Source organism: Pristis pectinata, chromosome 38 (genome assembly GCF_009764475.1).
Source record: "Pristis pectinata isolate sPriPec2 chromosome 38, sPriPec2.1.pri, whole genome shotgun sequence".
Classification (NCBI taxonomy): Eukaryota; Metazoa; Chordata; class Chondrichthyes; order Rhinopristiformes; family Pristidae; genus Pristis; species Pristis pectinata.
In genome coordinates, this window is record NC_067441.1 from 7,692,262 (window position 1) to 7,711,407 (window position 19,146).

The following is a 19,146-nucleotide window of genomic DNA, read 5'->3' on the forward strand; positions in this document are numbered from 1 at the left end:
GGGATTAGGTGTCATTGGTTCAGCACAGCATGGTGGGCTGAAGGGCCTGTTCCTGTGCTGGACTGTTCTGTGTTCTAACAAGCCCAGCTTCTCCAGTCTAACCTCGGATTGTTGTCCCTGGAGCGTCGGGGGCTGAGGGGAGACCTGGTAGAGGTGTGTGGATTTATGGGAGGCGTAGATAGAGTAGACAGAGCCCTTATCACAGGACGGGAATGTCAAATACTCAGAAACCTCTCTCTAAAATCACAAGAGGCACAGCCAAGGTGGAAGGTCACAATCTTTTCCCCAGGGTAGGGAGGAGCTCCCCATTTCCCCAGATGGGAGGAGCTCAGGAAGGCACTGTGGTCGGCATGGACCGGTTGGGCCGAAGGGCCTGCTTCCGCGTTGTGTGACTCTGTGAATCCGTGAACTTGAGGACACGGGTTTGAGGAGGTTTTCGAGGTCAGTTTTATTTCACCCAGGCGTAGATAGGGTAGAACGTTGGAGATTTTTTCCCCAGGGTGGGAAGTCAAAATGCCAGAGGGCACAGCTGTAAGGCAAGAGGCAGGAAGTTCAAAGGGGATGTGTGGGGTAAGTTCTTTCCACAGGTAGTGGTGGGGTAGAAGCAGCTACGAAGCAATGTTACAGAGGCGTTGAGACAGGCAGCTGGGCAGGCAGGGAGTGGGAGGGTGTGGACCACGCGCGGGCAGAGGGCATCAGTTTAATTTGGCATCACGGGCGGCAGGGACACAGTGGGCCGAAGGGCCTGTCCCTCTGCGGGACTGTTCCACGTTCTACGTTCGAACACTGGAGCTGCCATCCCTCCTCCGCGGAACCTTTCCAGGGAACGTCTCCTGGAGCCCCTTCTGGGATCTTTCGGTCCTTTCCAAAGTGTGGTGACCAGAACAGGACACCGACCCTCCACCGGAGGGGTAGTGTTTCCTCTGCACGGGGTCCTCTGAGTGCTGTGTCCATGGAGAGTGGTCTGAGCAGAACAAGGGACAGTGCTTGTGTTCATTTGTGGATTCACTGAGGTTTGTAGTTAAATTGTCGGGACCGTGTAGTTTTAAATTCCAGCTCCAGAGACCTGGGTTTGATCCTGACCACTGGCGATGTTTGTGTGTGTGTGTGTGTGTGTGTGCGTGTGCGTGTGCGTGTGCGTGTGCGTGTGCGTGTCACTGTGTGTGTGTCATTGTGTGTGCGTATGTGTGTGTGTCACTGTGTGTGTGTCACTGTGTGTGTGTGTCACTGTAAGTGTGTGTGTGTGTCACTGTGTGTGTGTCTGTGGGTGTGTGTGCGTGGGTGTGCGCACGTCTGTGTGTCAGTGTGTGTGTGTGGAGTTTGCACCTTCTCCCTGTGACCCCGTGGGTTTCCCCCCGGGTGCTCCGGTTCCCTCCCACATCCCAACGACTTGCGGGCTCGGTGAGTTAACTGTCCCCCCCCCACCAGTGTGTGGGTGAGGGGTAGAATCTGGGAGGAGCTGATGGGAATGTGGGACAGAATAAGGTGCGGGGGGAGGGAGGGGGAGAAGGGAAGGGAAGTAATGGGAGCTGGCATGGACACAATGGACAGAATGGCCTCCTTCTGTGCCCCTGTGTTTGGGGAAGCTGCTCTTCAAAGTCAATGTGGAGATTATTGTCACACCCACAAGTCCGTGTGTGCACGGGTGCAATGAAAAACTTACTGGAGGCAGCATCACAGGCACAGAGCAGCAGAAACACAACATTCACAAGAAACAGATGAATTAAACATAAATTACACACAATTTTTACAAGAAAGAACACAACTAGAACCAAAAAAAAGTCCATTGCAGAGCAAAGTTGTCCAAGTGGTCAAACCCTTAACACAGATAAGGTCCCGAGTGATGTTACAATCCCATTTCCCCATTTCTACCAACCGTCACCCAACGGTGCCCCACTTCCCCCTGCCCTCTCGAGCTAATCTAGAGCCTCCTCTCCCCTCGTATTTCCCCCCCCCCCTCCCCCTCCTAACAGAGGCCAGAATTCCCCGCTGCTCTGCCTTGGAATCTCGCACTGCCCCAACACCGGATGAAACCAACCAAAGTCAAAGTCAAGTTTATTGTCCTCTGCACAAGCTCAGATGACACTGAGCTCATGGCGCAGTCAGAAATTGGCAGGTACGACGTTGTGGGCAGCACAGAGTCGTGGCTGATAGACAATCACAGCTGGCAGCTGAAAATCTAAGGATACACATCCTAGCGAAAAGGCAGGCAGGTGGGCAGAGAGGGTGGGGTGGCTCTGTTGGTAAAAAATGAAGTCAAATCCTTAGCAAGGAGTGACAGGGGATCAGGAGATGTGGAATCCTTATGGGTAGAGTTATGGAACTGTCAGGGTAAAAAGACCATCATGGGAATTATATCCAGGCCTCCGAACAGTAGCCCGGATGTGGGGTACAAATTACAACGGGAGACAGAAAAGGCACGTAACAAAGACAATGTTACGGTGGTCACGGGGGACTTCAATATGCAGGTAGACTGGGAAAATCAGGTAGGTTCTGGATCCCAAGAGAAGGAATTTGTCAAATGCCTACGAGGTGGCTTTTTCGAGCAGCTAGTGGTCGAGCCCACTGGGGAAAAGGCAATTCTGGACTCGGTGTCGTGCAACGAACCGGATTTGATTCAGGAGCTGAAGGTAAAGGAAGCCGTAGGAGGCAGTGATCACAATATGACAGAATTCACCCTGCAGTTTGAGAGGGAGAAGCTGAAGTCGGATGTACCGGTATTACAGTTGAGTAAAGGTGACTACAGGGGCATGAGAGAGGGGCTGGCCAACATTGATTGGAAGGGAACCCTGGCAGGGATGACGGTAGAGCAGCAATGGCAGGAGTTTCTGGGAGTAATTCGGAAGACGCAGGATCAGTTCATCCCAAAGAAGAAGCAGCATTCTAAAGGGAGGATGAGGCAACCGTGGCTGACGAGGGAAGTCAAAGACAGCATCAAAGCAAAAGACAGGGCGTACAATATTGCAAAGATTAGCCGGAAGGGAGAAGGTCAGGCAGCATCCGTGGAGGCTGAGGGACGGTTGAGGTGTTGGCTCGAGACCTCGTACCAGGACTGGAGGTAAAGAGGGGAGGTGAAGGGGAGGGGTGAGGCAGGGGCTGGAGGATGGTGGGTGGAACCGGGTGTGGAGGGGATGGTGAGCAGAGGGAGGGGAGGTCGGCGCAAGGAACCAGGGAACGCCGCAACGCGGGAGGGGCGGCGAGGAGGGAGCGCCGCGCTGCGGGAGGGGCGGCGAGGAGGGAGCGCCGCGCTGTGGGAGGGGCGGCGAGGAGGGAGCGCCGCGCTGCGGGAGGGGCGGTGAAGGATCAAATGACCGCTGCACCGTCAAAGGCAACTTGTCGGCAGAGACTTCAGACTAAAGATCATCAAATCACGCAGCACGGACACAGACCCTTCAGCCCATCGAGGCTGTGCTGACTATCAACCACCCACTTATATTTCAAATGTAAAGGGACATCACACAGTTGATGGCAGGACCTTCAACAGTGTTGATGTACGGAGGGATGTTTTGTCCAAGTCCAGAGCTCCCAGAAAGTGACTGCACAAGTCGATAGGGTGGTAAAGAAGGCGTACGGCACGCTTGCCTTTATTTGTCGAGGAATTGAGTTCAAGAGTCGGGAAGTTACATTGCAGCTCTATAAACCTCTGGTTTGGTCACATCTGGAGTATTGCGTTCAGTTCTGGTCGCCCCCCATTACAGGAAGGGTGTGGAGGCTTTGGAGAGGGTGCAGAAGAGGTTCACCAGGTTGCTCCCTGGATTAGAGATCATGAGCTATAAGGAGAGGTCGGACAAACTTGGGTTGTTTTCTCTGGAGCGGCAGAGGCTGAGGGGAGACCTGATAGAGGTTTGTAAAATTTTGGCATAGATACAGTCGATAGCCAGTAATTTTCTCCCAGAGCCAGAGTAAGTTTTTCACCCAGAGAGCGGTGGGTGCCTGGAATGTGCTGCCAGGGGTGGGGGTGGAGGCAGATACGACAGAGCTGCTTAAGAGGCTCTTAGACAGGCCCATGGATGTGCAGGGAATGGAGAGATATGGACCACGTGCTGGCAGAAGGGATGAGTTGAGCACATCACGGTGGGCCGCAGGGCCCATTCCTGTGTTCGATGTACGTTTACCCAACACTAATTCCATTTTACTCTCCCTGTGAATTTTTATTCACACGTGGGGCAATTCGCAGCGGCCCATTAACCATTAACCATTAACCAATCGCCTGTCCTGAGTGATAGGGTCAATGGTCCGACTCCCAGTTCAGGAAGACGAGTGGTTGGTTATGGGACGATAGTCCTCTCTCCGACAGCATCACCAAATCCCCAGCCATGACTCCACTCTGGGGATTTGCCAGGCGAGGGTTGGCAAAGTCCCACGTTCCCATCAGAAGGCATCTTCTTTGGGATTACGTGCTCAGTGCTGATACCCCGTGAGTTAACCTCAGATGGGAGAGGTCCAGAGGAACGCTCATAGATGCTGGGATCACAAGGAAGACGTGCCAGCGTCTTTACTTTCTTAGGAGGTTAAGGAGGTTCAGCTTGTCACTGAACACTCTGACAAACTTCTACTGTTGGAAGTGTCCTGACTGGTTGCATCGCGGTCTGGGACGGCAATTCAAATGCACAGGAACGTAAGAAGCTGCAGAGAGCAGTGGACTCTGCCCAATACATCACGGGCACATCCCTCCCCACTATCGGGAGTATCTACAGGAGGCGCTGCCTCAAGGTGGCAACATCCATCATCAAAGATCCCCACCATCCGGGCCGCGCCGTCTTCCCCCAGCTCCCATCGGGCAGGAGGTGCAGAAGCCTGAAGTCCCCACATCACCGGGTTCAGGAACAGCTACTTCCCTTCAACCATTCGGTTCTTGAACTGACCGGCACAACCCTAATCACTGCCTCAGTATAAAACTGTGATCAGTTTGCACTGCAAAGGACAAATTGTGTACTTTCTTGTATAATTTACGTTTAATTTGTGTCTTGTCTTGTGAATGTCGTGCACCTGATGTGCCTGTGAGGCTGCTGCAAGGAAGTCTTTCATTGCACCTGTGCAGGTGACAATCAACTTGACCTTGACATTGACTCTGGAGGGTTTTATCCGGGCTTGGCGCAGGGCGAGGTTCCAAGACAGAGCAGTGGGAATTCTGGCCCCTGTTGGGAGGGGTGGGGGGGGATATGAGGGGAGACAGAGGCTCTCGATCAGCCCGGGAGGGCAGGGGGAAGTGGGGCACTGTTGGGTAACGGTTGGTGGAAATGGGGAAGTGGGATTGTAACATCGCTCGGGACCTTATCTGTGTGGGGGGTTCGTTGGACAGGGCACTGATTGGAATCAGGGAGGCGGGGAAGGGGCTGGGGAGGGGCTATAAGAGACGCTAGAGGGTGTTGCCCCCACCACAGCTGCTGGGAGCCGGCAGAAGGAGTGTGAGTGAGGGGGGGAGGCAAGTCGGCAGGGACGGACAGGGGAGAGGCGGAGGTCGTGGGACGGAGGGGTGGGGTGGGGTGGGTCACTGAGTTCCTCGACCGGCAGTCTGCTCCCGGGGACGGGGACCCAAAGACCAGCCGGGTCCAGGGACGGACTGGGTGTGGGGGGTGGTGGGTGGTGGGGTGGGGGGAGGGAAGGTGTCGATCACCTTCTCCATCACTCACCATCCAGAGGGGTCGGGACGCCCCCCACCCTCCCCTCCAGCTCAATCCGGTGTGGCACTGCTGAGGGAGGGGCGATGAGGGAGCTCTGCACTGTGGGAGGGGCGGTGAGGAGGGATCTCCACTGTGGGAGGGGCAGTGAGGAGGGATCTCCGCACTGTGGGAGGGGTGGTGAGGAGGGATCTCCACACCGTGGGAGGGGCAGAGGAGGGATCTCCGCACTGTGGGAGGGGCGGTGAGGAGGGATCTCTGCACTGTGGGAGGGGCAGTGAGGAGGGATCTCCGCACCGTGGGAGGGGCAGTGAGGAGGGATCTCCACTGTGGGAGGGGCAGTGAGGAGGGATCTCCGCACTGTGGGAGGGGTGGTGAGGAGGGAGCTCTGCACTGTGGGAGGGGGCGGTGAGGAGGGATCTCCGCACTGTGGGAGGGGCAGTGAGGAGGGATCTCCGCACTGTGGGAGGGGCAGAGGAGGGATCTCCGCACTGTGGGAGGGGCGGTGAGGAGGGATCTCTGCACTGTGGGAGGGGCAGTGAGGAGGGATCTCCACTGTGGGAGGGGCAGTGAGGAGGGATCTCCGCACTGTGGGAGGGGTGGTGAGGAGGGAGCTCTGCACTGTGGGAGGGGGCGGTGAGGAGGGATCTCCGCGCTGTGGGAGGGGGCGGTCCCTGTGCCATTGCCTGAGCCACCCATTGGTCCCAGCTCCCGACCAATGGGGAGGTAGATCTCCCGGTGGGCCCCACCTCAGGCAGTGCTGCACTCCCTCAGTATTGCGGGGGACGGGACGGTCCAGGGTGTGTGGTGAGGCCGGGACCCTCGGCCCAGTGACTGGGAGGTGAGGGAGGGACCCCGGGACCCCAGGGTTGTGTGGGGGTGGGGAAGGGGAGGTGAACGGGTGAACAGACGAGAACAGCCCCCCCGGAATCCTCGCCCCTCACCCCACCCCCCTGATTCCCGCTCCTCACTGCACCCCCCTCCGTCTCTTGCCGGCAGGTCTCGCTGCGTTGTTCGGTCTCGGCTACGGATCGCGGAATGTTCCGGCTGCTCGTCGCCTGCCTGGTCGGCGCCCTGCTGGTCCCGTCGCAGGGCTCCCCCGCCGGGGTCCCGCCGGACGGTGTGGATGACGAGGAGATGGTGAGTGACGGCCCCGGGTGGGGGGTGTTGAATGGTGAGCCCCACCCCAAGGAGCCAGGGACCCCCCACTTCTGGCTCCCCTCCCACCCCAACCCCACCCCACATACACCGCCCCACCCTCCCCACCCACACCCACCATCCCCACCAACTCCCCCACTAACCCCCAACACCACACCCCCCCACCTCCACTGCCCAACCCCCACCACCCCCTCCAGCCTCCCCCACCCCCCGCGGGGAAACGTTGCCCCTCGGGCCCCTTTTACATCTTCCCCGCTCACCCGAAATGTCCCCCTGTGCCAGAGGCCCCGGTTCGATACCCCCGACCTCCAATCCCTCTCCCTCCAACACCTCCCCCTCCACCCCCTCCCCCTGTACACAGATCCGGCCCCCACACCACGCAGGGAGCGCCGCGCACGGTTCAGAACCCATCCCCGCCTGAGAACGCACCTTCTCCCCGTGTCCTCATGGGTTTCCCCCCAGGGGATCCGGTTCCGTACCCCGTCCCAACCACGTGTGGGGTCGCTGGGTCGATCAGCTGCTGTAAATCGCTCCCCCCCCCACCACCGTGTATGGGGGAGGGGTAGAATGTCGGGAATGTGGGGGCGATGAGTCCCAGGGGAAAGTGACTGACGGGATCGCTCGGAGGGCCGGCATAGACCCGAGGGGCCAAAGGGCCTCCTTCATAAGAAGATACAAAGTAATGGAGTGGGGACGGACGTGGCGGTGAATGGGAGGTGACCGAGGGGTGGGGAGGGTCGGAGGGACGTGGGAGGAGGTCCCTGGAGGCAGCGGGACGGGTGGGCGAGGGGGGGGGTTTAGAAGGTGTGTGGGGTACCTGCCTCCAGCGGCCGCGGCAGAGAGGGCCAGAGCAGGGAGGCCACATCTGGAGTTGTCAGAAACACCACAGCTGGAGCTCTGGGCCCCGTCCCGGTCCCCACACCGCAGGAGGGGTGCGTCCGCGCTGGAGGGGGTGCGGAGGGAGGGGGGAGGGTTTACTGGGCCCCGCTCAGGGCTGCGGGGGGGATCTCCTCGCCGGGGGAGGGGCCGCGGATCAGAGGTCACAGCGTCGCGGTCAAAGGGAAGGAGATTCCCGACTGACGGCATCTCCCTCCGGCCTCAGCTGCAGCTGCGATCCCAGTTTGAGGAATTCAAGGCGACCTACAACAAGGAGTACGAGGGAGAAGAAGGTAAGGAACGCCGGTCTGCTCTGGGACCCCCAGACCCTGTCCCGGGAAGGGAGGGGGCAGGGAGGAGGGAGGGGGGAGTGGGGAGGGAGAGGAGGTTGTGGGGGGGAGGACGAAGAGGGGGTGGGTATGGGGGTGGGGGGAGAAAGGGTCGAGGGAGAGGGGGGTTGAGGGTGGGAGAGGGGTGAAGGAGAGGGTGGGAGGGAGTGGGGCTGAGGGAGAGGGGGTTGAGTGGGTGGAGGGAAGAGGGGGTTAGAAGAAAGGGGTAGGGGCAGGGGTTGGAGGGTGCGGGGCTGGAGGGAGTGGGGATGGAGGGAGACGCGGTGGAGGGAGGGGCCGAGGTGCTGCTGATCCCCCTACACCCCTTGCACCAACCTCCATTCACCTCTCCCTCTCCCAACCCTGCCCTCCCTCACACACCCCCCCCTCCCTCTCCCCTCCTCACACACCTCCCTCCCACCCCCCCCCCTCTCTCGGCAGAAGAGGACCACCGCTTCCAGATCTTTGTGGAGAACCTGAAGGAGGCTAGGAGACTCCAGGAGGAGGACAGAGGAACGGCAGAGTTTGGAGTCACCAAATTCAGCGACATGTCAGGTACCACCACCCCGGCAGGGTGCCCCCGGTGTGTGCCCCCCCCCCCCCGGGGTGGGCTGTGAGAGGGACGAGTCACACAGCACAGAAAACAGGCCCTTCGGCCCATCGAGTCCCTGCCGACCCTCAACCACCCACTTACACCGATCCCTGTTCGCTCTCCCCACATTCCCACCAACTTCCCCTGGATTCTACCCCTCACCCACACACTGGGTGGGGTGGGGGAGGGGGGTCCCCATTGACCCACCGACCCAGCACGTTGTTGGGAGGTGGGAGGAAACCGGAGCACCCAGGGGAAACCCACACGGTCACGGGGAGTGCAAGCTCACACACACACACACGCACGCACACGCACGCACACGCACACACACGCACACACACGCGCGCACACACACGCGCGCACACACACGCGCGCACACGCACGCACACACACGCACGCACACACACGCACACACACACGCGCACACACACACGCGCACACACACACGCACGCACGCACGCACACACACACGCACGCACACACACGCACGCACACACGTGCACACACACACGCGCACACACACACACGCTCATGCGCACACACACGCGCACACACACACACATTGTCGGAGGTCGGGATTGAACCCGGGTCTCTGGGGCCGTGAGGCAGCGTCTCTACCCGCTACGCCACTGTGCCGACCTTCACACAGTGTCTTTGATCTGCAACATTTACCCTGCTTCCATCTCCCCAGACGCTGTCCGGCCTGCTGAGTGTTTCCAGCATTTTCTGTTGTTATCACAAAGGGTGCAGAAGAGGTTCACCAGGATGCTGCCCAGATCAGAGAGGACGTCGGAACATCCCAATCCCAGTAAACCAGCTTCCCGCATCCCAAGCCCAGCACTCCCAGTCCCTCTGACCCTTGAACTTTACCCCCCCCCCCCCCCCGAGTTGCTAGGAGATCGCTGGGCTGACCCCAGCCCGCGGTGTCTCGGCGGGGAACACTCGGTGATTGTAAAGGCCGTCTCTTCCTTCCCTGTTCCTCAGACGAAGAATTCAATCAATTTTACCTCAACCCCTTAATGATGAACGACTCGTCCTGGATGCAGAAGATTGCTGAGCTGCCGATGGCCGAGCCCATGGCCAACTGTTCTGTTCCCCGACAGTGGGACTGGCGCAAAAAGGGAGCGGTGACTCGAGTTAAAAATCAGGTACATCCCACCCTCCGGTTCGGAACATTTCCCCGTTGATGTGATGTCTCTGGATTCCACCATTGGAGTCTGCAGGGTGAAAGGGACGGATATTGGACGGGTGTGGAGAGTGTATCTCACGGTCCTGGGACAGTATTGGTGAGACACAGAGTGAAGCTCCCTCCGCACTGTCCCATCACACACTCCCGGGGTCAGACAGGGTGAAGCTCCCTCCGCACCGTCCCATCACACACTCCCGGGGTCAGACACAGGTGAAGCTCCCTCCGCACCGTCCCATCACACACTCCTGGGGTCAGACACAGGGTGAAGCTCCCTCCGCACCGTCCCATCACACACTCCCGAGGTCAGACGCAGGGTGAAGCTCCCTCTTCACCGTCCCATCACACACTCCCGGGATCAGGCACAGAGTCAAGCTGTGTCCACAACTCTCTGCTATGTCTTGCGGCCTGGGGCAGAGCAGTTACCGTACCAAGCCGTGATGCGTGCAGCTAGGTATGGGGTAGGGGTCACATCAACTACCCCAGTGGGGGGCATTCTTTCAGAGCTGAGAGGCAGGAAGGAGCAGGGTGTTGTGGTTCATGAATCACTAAATATTAGTGCAGGGGAACAGCACGTAATCAGGAAGGGATTAACTGTAGGTCGGCTTCCAGCGATGGAAGGTTTCAGTGGAACTATTGGAACGCCTGGTGAGACCAGCCGTGGGGGATTGTGTACAGGTCCCGCCTCATTACGCTGAGGACGTACCTGGGGAAGTGCAGCGCAGGTTGACAGGCGGGTCCCTGGGATGAGGGGAGGTATGTCCCATCAGGAGAGGTTGGACAGACAGGGTCAGGTCTCTCTGGAGATGAGAGAATGAGCAGTGACCCCCCCCCCCCACCCCACCCACCGGAAGGAAACAAATCTCTCACTGGTCCTGACGGAGAGCGCACTGGGCTTATGCTGCCCCTGGCCCAGGTGTTTGTGAGAGGCACTGAGGTCAACGACCAGCTGTGATTTCCATGGAATGGGAGAGGAGGGCAAGGTGCCTGCGTCTCTCACACACAGAGATGGAGCGGTGGTGGGAACAGGGAGAGAGGGAGGGAGGGAACTCGGGGAGTGGGAGGTAGGGGGGGCGGGGGAGAGACTGGTGACAGGAACTGACCGAACCCGCCCACCATACCTTCTCGTCCTGCAGGGAAAGTGCGCTGCCTGCTGGGCCTTTGCATCTGTCGCCAATATCGAGTCCGTGTGGTACCTGAAGACCAAAAGACTGGTGTCCGTTTCAGAGCAAGGTAACGGCGGCGCCCACCCTCACCGTCTCAGGGTGAAATTCTGCCCCGCGGTTCCTTCGCTGTGAATAACGCCACCTCTCCTTGACGTCCGCAGAGCTCCTTGACTGTGACACGTACGACAAGGCTTGCAGGGGGGGTTACCCATTCGGCGCGTTCACCTGTGCCGTGAAGTTGGGTAAGCACGCTCTCCGATTCTCTCAGTAGGTGTGAGGACTGGCCCACAGCAGGGACAGCTGGCATGGTAACCGCGAGGAACAAGCTGCCCTCTCCTCTGAGAGCCCTTGAATAATGCAGGAGGGAGGGTGTCACCAGTTTGCCTTGAACTGCTCCGCCATGTTCCTGCCTCAGATGCCTTGACCCCCTTCCTATCCACCGGTCCTTTTCTTTAACCAGCCCCCCCTCCGTTGACTCCGTCTACACTTCCCGCTGCCTCAGGAAAGAAGCTGATGCCATCAAGGACCCCTCCGGTCGGGCAGAAGATACAAAGGTCTGAGGCTCAAGGACAACTGTTATCAGACTCTTGAATGGACATCCCTTGACTTCCCAATCTACCTCAGTTGTGGCCCTTGCACCTTATTGTCTGCCTGTGCTGCACTTTCTCTGTAACTGTGACACTTTATTCCATATTCTGTTTTCCTTTTGTACTACCTCGATGTACTTATGTACGGAATGATCTGTCTGGATGACACACAAACGCAAGTTTCACTGTATCTCGGGACAGGTGACAATAATACCCCAATAAGCCAATACTGCGTCCATGCCCTTCGACTTAACCTATCCATATCCCTTTGCAATGAGATGGACTCTGACCTCACGATCTACCTTGTTGTGACCTTGCACCTTATTGCACTGCACTTTCTCTGTAGCTGTGACACTTTACTCTGTACTGTTATTGTTTTTACCTGGACTACATCAATGCACTCTGTACTAACTCAATGTAACTGCACTGTGTAATGAATTGACCTGTACGACTGGTACGCAAGACAAGTTTTTCACTGTACCTCAGTACAAGTGACAATAATAAACCAATACCAATACCGATTCACGAACCCTCCCTGCATCCTCCTCACTGCACTGACATCCGGTCTGCAGCCTGAAAAGCTGACTCGGTCTCTCTCTCCGCAGATGCTGCCTGACCTGCTGAGTGTTTCCATATTGTCTCTCTGCACCAGATGTGGGGGGTGGTGGGGTAGGGGGGAAGTCGGGAAGCGGTTCCCGTGAACGGGCGGTTCATGGGACGGAGGGCTGAGACTTTGGGGAGGCATGTTGGTGGGGGGAGGGGGGCAAGACACTCACCCAGAGACCGGAGATGGTCCAGAGCTGATCGCCTGTGGTGGGGCTGGGACCAGAGTCAATCAGGACGGACAAGGGGAGTTGAATGGTCACTCCGTGGTCTATTGAACCTTGGATTACAAGGGAGAGGAGGAGATTAAGAGGGGATAGCCAGTATGCTAGATTAAGAGGGGATAGCTAGTATAAAGAGGTGAGGGGGAAGGGGTAGAGCAAGAGCTGGCAGGTGATGGGTGGATCCAGGTGAGGAGGGGCTGATGGGCAGATGGAGGAGGGGAGAGGCTGGGAGGTGATAGGTGGAGGTGACAGGGCTGCAGGTGGAGTCATGGAGTCATAGAGGACAGAAAGAGGCCCTTCAGCCCAACTAGTCCATGCTGACCAAGGTTCCCATTGAAGCTACTCCCATTTGGCAATGCTTGACCCACATCCCTCTTAACCCTTCCTACCCGTGTACCTGTCCAAGTACCCTTTAAATGTTCTTGTACCTGCCTCAACCACTTCCTCTGGCAGCTCGTTCCATATACAGGCCATTCATCCTGGTGAAAAAGTTGCCCCTCAGGTTCCTATTAAATCTCTCCCCTCTCACCTTAAACCTATGCTTTCTAGTTCTGGATTCCCCAACCCTGGGAAAAAGACGGTGCGCATTCACCCTATCTATGCCCCTCGTGATTTTATACACCTCTATAAGATCACCCCTCGTTCTCCTACGCTTGAATGAATAAAGTCCCAACCTGTTGAACCTCTCTCCATAACTCAGTCCCTCAAGTCCTGGCAACATCCTCATAAATCTCCTCTGCGCTCTTTCCAGCTTAATGGCATCTTTCCTACAGTAGGGACGACCAACATAGAGCACAATATCCCAAATGTGGCCTCACCAAGGTCTTGTCCAACTGATGAAGGCCGGCGTGCCAAACGCCTTCTTCACCAGCCTGTCTAACTGTGACGCCACTTTCAGGGAACCGTGGACCTGACCTCCTCAAAGGCAGCCTCACCAGCGTCTTGTACAAGAAGTCCCGTGGCCGGATCTGATCAGAGAGGAAGGTGGAGCATGGAACCAATTAGGTGGGGAGGGCAGATGGGAACAGTAGGGTGTACAGTTGGTAAGAAGGTAATAGGGGGCTAGGGTGGGTGTAAGTGGGTAAGTGAGGATGAGAGACAAAAGGGAGAGAGAGGGGGGAGCAGGTTACCGGAAACTGGAGACTTTGAGGGGAGGGCAGCCAGTTTAAACTGAGGTGTGTAGGGACCTCTTCTCACAGGTCGATCTCTGGGTTGTGGAGGGGGGGGGGGGTGGGAGTCACGGGGGGGAATTAAAGAGATAATGTTGGTCTTTGCTGACATAGGTTTGATGACTGAAAGAAGATACCCTTACATGGCCAGAAGGGGGAGGTGCAAGGCACAACGCAGTAGATCTGTGGTCAAGATCAAGAGCTATCGGTGCATCTACCCCCACGAGCGTGGTGAGTGTCCGAGCCTGCCTTGGCTCAGAGGGGTCAACATCATGGGGTCTTCCCCTGTCCTCCTCACCGCGACCTTCCCCCCCACCACCACCACTCCCAATGCCTGCCGGGAAGGAGCCTTCTGCTCCGGAGGGCGAATGCGCACCGGAGAGGGAAGAACTTTAGAAACCGGGCTGCCTTGTCACAAGCGAGCCCGCCGTGCGCACAGCAAGATCCCGCAGGCGGGCCGCTGCCTCACGACCCGGGTTTGATCCTGACCTCAGCGTGCATGTGCGTGTGTGTGTGTGTGTTTGTGTGTGCGTGCGTGCGTGCGTGCGTGCGTGTGTGTGTGTGAGCTTGCACTCCCCGCGACCGTGTGGGTTTCCCCCTGGTGCTCCCGTTTCCTCCCACATCCCAACGATCGGCGGGTCGGTGGGGGTTGGTGTGTTGGGGGGCGGAGGGGGGGGGGGTGGTCTGTGGTTAATAGTCCGCTTGTAAAGTGTGTGAGTGTGGGAGGGGGCCTCGGGAGTTGCTGCGAGTGGGTTCAAGGGAAATCAGTGGCGGGAGCAGGGCTGTGGGGGTTCGGGATTGCTCGGAGAGCAGGCACTAACACGATGGGCCGAACGTCCTGCCGTGCAGCCAGGGAAACACAAGATAACATACGGCTTTGACGACAGCCAAAGCTGAGGGAAGGGGGAGAGGCTGGAGGGAGAAGGGCTGAAGGGCATCGCCTCTGTGATATTTGCCTGTCTCCCTTTCAGAAATGAAGACGTGGGTGGCTACACGAGGACCAATTGTCGTCTCGTTGAACGGGGTGTTGCTGAAAGTAAGACCTCTCTCCTTCTCCCTGACACTATTTGCTTGGCCGACCGCTTCTCCCCCATCCCACTAGAAGCGGTGCTCCCCCTACCCCACCCCACACCACCCCCCGGCAGCTGAGAGTCCCCACCCACTGACATCCTCTTGGACCTGGGAGCAGCGTTCCCTTCTTCTGAAACTTGACGCATCTCTCTCTCTCCCGCTTCTGTGACTGCCCCTCCCGCCACCCCAGACGCTGCACGACCTGCTGAGTGTTTCCAGCATCTTCGGTTTAAACGTCACGTTGTTCTGCCATTGGGGGTCCTCGGTTTCAGGCCACTGGCACTGCCGAGAGGGGAGGGTCCTGAGGGAGAGGGGATTTTCAACCTCGGTGGGTTTCTGTGATACCGCCATCGCTGGTATCTACAGGAGGCGCCGCCTCAAAAAGGCAACATCCATCATCAAAGATCCGGGCCGTGCCGTCTTCTCGCAGCTCCCATCGGGCAGGAGGTACAGAAGCCTGAAGTCCCCACACCACCAGGTTCAGGAACAGCGACTTCCCTTCAACCATTCGGTTCTTGAACCAACCAGCACAACCATAGAACCATAGAACAGTACAGCACAATACAGGCCCTTCGGCCCACCATGTTGTGCCGACCTTCAAACCACACCTAAGACTATCTCCTCCCACATATCCCTCTATTTTAAATTCCTCCATATGCTAATCTTACAATCTCTTGAACTTGACCAATGTACCTGCCTCCACCACCACCCCAGGCAGCGCATTCCATGCCCCAACCACTCTCTGGGTGAAAAACCTCCCTCTGATATCTCCCTTGAACTTCCCACCCATTATTTTAAAGCCATGCCCTCTTGTATTGAGCATTGGTGCCCTGGGAAAGAGGCGCTGGCTGTCCACTCTATCTATTCCTCTTAATATTTTGTACACCTCTATCATGTCTCCCCTCATCCTCCTCCTCTCCAGAGAGTAAAGCCCTAGCTCCCTTAGTCTCTCCTCATAATCCATACTCTCCAAACCAGGCAGCATCCTGGTAAATCTGCTCTGCGCCCTTTCCAATGCCTCCACATCCTTCCTATAATGACTAATCCTATAACCCTAATCACCACCTCAGTATAGCAACACTGGGACCACTTTGCGCTAAAATGGACTCTGCTTTTGTTCTAAATGTGCTCTTTCTTGTAAAAATTGTGCTTAATTCATGTTTTTCTTGTGAATGCTGCTTATCTGATGCTCTGTGCCTGTGATGCTGCTGCAAGTAAGTTTTCCATTGCACCCATGCACATGCCAATAAACTCAACTTGAGTTGACGACTTAATCCTTGAGGATAAGGTGAGGTACCTGGGTGGTTCCACACCAGGTAATAGGGCCAGATGTGTCCTCTCTCTCTCTCTCTCTCTCTCTCTGGTCAGTGCTTGGTGCTTCTGGAGAAAGATCGAGGAGCTTTGAACATGAAGTGAGGGCTCAGCAATGTTGGAATATAATCGCCCCTTGGCCTGTGGTTGGGAAGGTGGCCGGCCCACTGTGTTGCTTCAGCCTGTCACAACAACAAGATGTTGATACGGCCCACTGATAGCCTCCTGCCAGCTCGCCCACAGATCGCTGCTTCTCGTCAATGCCACTGCTGCCCGGAATCACTTGTTCCTCTCGCTCAGGGTTCTGAGGCCGAGTCCCTGAAACATTCACTGCCTCTCTCCTCAGATCCTCTCCCCACACCTCTCTCTTTCTCTCTCTCTCTCTCCTTCTCTCTCATTCGCTCTCCCTCTCTCCATCTCTCACTTTCTCTCTGGTCTCCTTCTCTCCCCCCCCCCCCTCCCTTTCTCTCTCTCTGTTTCCCCTCTATGTCTGTCCCTTTATGTGTGTGCCTCTCTCTCTGCCTCTCTCTCTGCCTCTCTCTCTGTCCCCCGCTCTCTGCCCCCCCCTCTCCCATCCCCCTGCCCCCCCCTTGCCCGTCCCTCTCTTCCCCCCCCCCTTACCTGTCTAAAGTCATACAGCATGGAAACAGGCCCTTCGGCCCAACTGGTCCATGCTGAGCAAGGTGCCCACGTGAGCTGGTCCCACCTGCCAGCGTTTGGCCCGTATCCCTCTGAACCTCTCCCATCCATGTACCTGTCCAAGTGTTTTATTCCCTGACCCATTTTAGCCCCATTCCACCCGGGTCTTGTTCCTGGGACACGTCCCCGATGTCAAGCGAGCTCCCGGTCTGACGTACAAGACGTGGGCCCGAGGGGGAACGTCTCACCGTGACTGGGACCGGACCTCTGAGACTGAAGTTTTTCTTCTCTCGCCTCCCCGCAGAGCTACAGGGGGGGAATCCTCCGTCCCAACAGCTACAACTGTCCCTGCAACAGACTGAATAAAGTAGTGACGATTGTGGGATACGGAATCCGTGAGTAGCACCTCTGATGTCTGATGAGGGGGGACATTGCACAACCCCTCACGTCGGGGAAAGAGGGGTAAATACCATCCGTCCCGGTGACCCACCCTCTGAATCGTCTCCCACTACCCATGCACTGGGGGGCGATTCAACCCACTGATCAGCACCTTTGTGACACACACGCACACACACGCACACACACGCGCGCACACACGCGCACACACGCGCACACACACGCGCACACACACGCACACACACACACACACACACACACACACACACACACACACACACACAGCACCGGAGGTTGGAATTGAACCCGCCCCGTCTCCCCCAGTGACCAGGGTCCAAAGCCGGGGTCTGAACCTCTCTGACCTTTTCCATACATTGTCTGCCGGCTTCCTCTCCGCCCCACTGCCCATCCCCCAGAGACCCAGAGTAGAAGCCAGCCCGGCCGGGAGACACTGGGCTCAGGAGGGAAGTGTCCGGGTTGCGCCCGGTAATGGGATGGGGCGTTCACTCCGCACTTTCCCGTCTTTCAGAAAGGGATATTCCGTTCTGGATTGCAAGGAACAGCTGGGGAACGAACTGGGGAGAGTTGGTAAGTGCTTCCAAATTCCGACACAGAAAGATAACCGTGGGGAAGGAGGCGTCCGTTTGGGTTTTTCTCCCCAGGATCTCACCCCCTCCCCTCTCATTCTATTCCCTGACAGGGATATTTCCGCATCTTCAACGGAGAGAAGGCTTGCGGATTGAACAAGCTCCCCCTCACCGCTATCGCCTAGTCGGGGGGTGTCTGAGGCGGATCGCAGGCAAGCCTGGGCGATTCGAGGTGACCAGGCGTCAGGAGGAAGACCTCCGCTTCTCGCAGCTTAGCACGGCGTTTCTGTACAAGTGGGACCCCCTCCCCTCCCCTCCCCTGCCCGTTCACCCCCTCACCTCTCCTCTCCCCAGTTCCATTCCAGTGGTGGCCCCCAGTCACTCACAGAGACCACAGCTCCCCCCACCCCCCCCTGACTAACGCATCCACAGCCCACACCGCTCCCATCAGCGGTCCCATCCCAGTGGGGACCACCCGGTGCTGTCAGGAGACCACCCCAGCTAATCAGAGCCCCGGGATGGACTTCACCAATCAGAGACCCCAGGGCTGTGTGAGGGGGACTGGACGGCAGCAACTGCTTCAATGGAATGGATTCCCCTTGGGAGAGGAGTGTCCCATTGGAATTCCGGCTGGGAGGAAGGGATGGGTTCAAGGCAACACTTCCCATTGGCTCCCAGCTGGAATGGTTTCCACCGGGACTGGGTGGACTCCCTGCAACATCCGTTGTTGGCCAGCGGATGACCCACTGGAACGGTTTTCCCTGGGGAAGAGATGGGTCCATTTTCCTGGTGTCTTTCCCACGTGATTTGACCGCGGTTGAACCAGTTCTGCGTCTCGGGCTTCCGCATTGACACAATAAAGCAGCTCAAGCATCTCTGTGACTTGGTTGTGTTTGGCGAGCACCGTCTCCCGGGACCCCACCGCGCACCCAGCGCTCCCCTCTCGCTATTCTCACCTCCAGCTTGTCCGACCCTTCCTCATAAGAGAGCTCACCTGTTGGAAGTCTCATTCGAGTGGACTTTCTCTGAGCTGTCAGCACCACCCTTAACGTCCTTCCTTATATAAAGCGGACCTATATTGTCACACGTAACCTTCCTACTTCCGTATCTAATTCCCCTCCGTGACGTTCCGATCCCCTTCCTCCTTCCTTGCTGTATCCGAACACCTGGCCTTCAGTGGGTCGAGCACCGGGACTTGTAGATCTTTCTGCTCCCGTTAGATAACACACTGCTTTTTCATCGTTTCTTCCAAAATGAACGATGTTGCGTTCTCCCCACACTATTCCCTCTTTGCTCTTAACATAGAACAGTCCAGCACGCGACTGGCCATTTGGCCCACCATGTTGCGCCTGTCCTGATGCCAATTTATACTAAATGTGTATCTCCCATGCCCCTCCGTTCCTTTCACATTCATGGGTCTATCTGAAAGCCTCTAAAACTCCACTAAACTGCCTGCCTCCATCACTATCCCTGGTAACACATTCCAGGCACCCACCACTCTCTGTGTAAACAAACTCACCCCTCACGTCACCATTAAACTCCCCCCCTCTGATCTTAAATGCACGTCCTCTGGTGTTTGACATTTCGACCCTGGGGAACAGATTCTGACTGTCTACTCTATCTATGCCTCT

General features: G+C 57.3%; 1 protein-coding gene across 2 annotated transcripts; it reads left to right on the forward strand.

Annotated features, from left to right (window-relative positions):
- Nucleotides 1-5,313: 5,313 nt before the first annotated feature.
- LOC127587006 (cathepsin F-like) lies at nt 5,314-18,390 on the forward strand. Of its 2 annotated transcripts, none has more exons than XM_052045108.1 (12): nt 5,314-5,408; nt 6,621-6,761; nt 7,882-7,948; nt 8,426-8,539; nt 9,561-9,724; nt 10,899-10,995; nt 11,090-11,170; nt 13,626-13,742; nt 14,483-14,547; nt 16,837-16,927; nt 17,458-17,516; nt 17,629-18,390. In XM_052045108.1, the coding sequence occupies exons 2-12, from the start codon at nt 6,660-6,662 to the stop codon at nt 17,698-17,700; spliced, it is 1,029 nt and encodes a 342-aa protein (XP_051901068.1). In that variant the 5' UTR covers nt 5,314-5,408; nt 6,621-6,659; the 3' UTR covers nt 17,701-18,390. The 2 variants fall into 2 exon arrangements, with proteins under 2 accessions (XP_051901068.1, XP_051901067.1); XM_052045107.1 differs by having other exon boundaries at nt 7,882-7,947; nt 8,422-8,539.
- Nucleotides 18,391-19,146: the final 756 nt, after the last annotated feature.

Excerpts from the sequence above, each read along its gene's own strand:
- LOC127587006 (XM_052045107.1), top strand. The coding sequence starts at position 6,660 with ATGTTCCGGCTGCTCGTCGCCTGCCTGGTCGGCGCCCTGCTGGTCCCG. Across the intron at positions 10,996-11,089 it reads GGTGTCCGTTTCAGAGCAAG|AGCTCCTTGACTGTGACACG; the intron begins GTAACGGCGGCG and ends TGACGTCCGCAG. Across the intron at positions 17,517-17,628 it reads GAACGAACTGGGGAGAGTTG|GGATATTTCCGCATCTTCAA; the intron begins GTAAGTGCTTCC and ends ATTCCCTGACAG.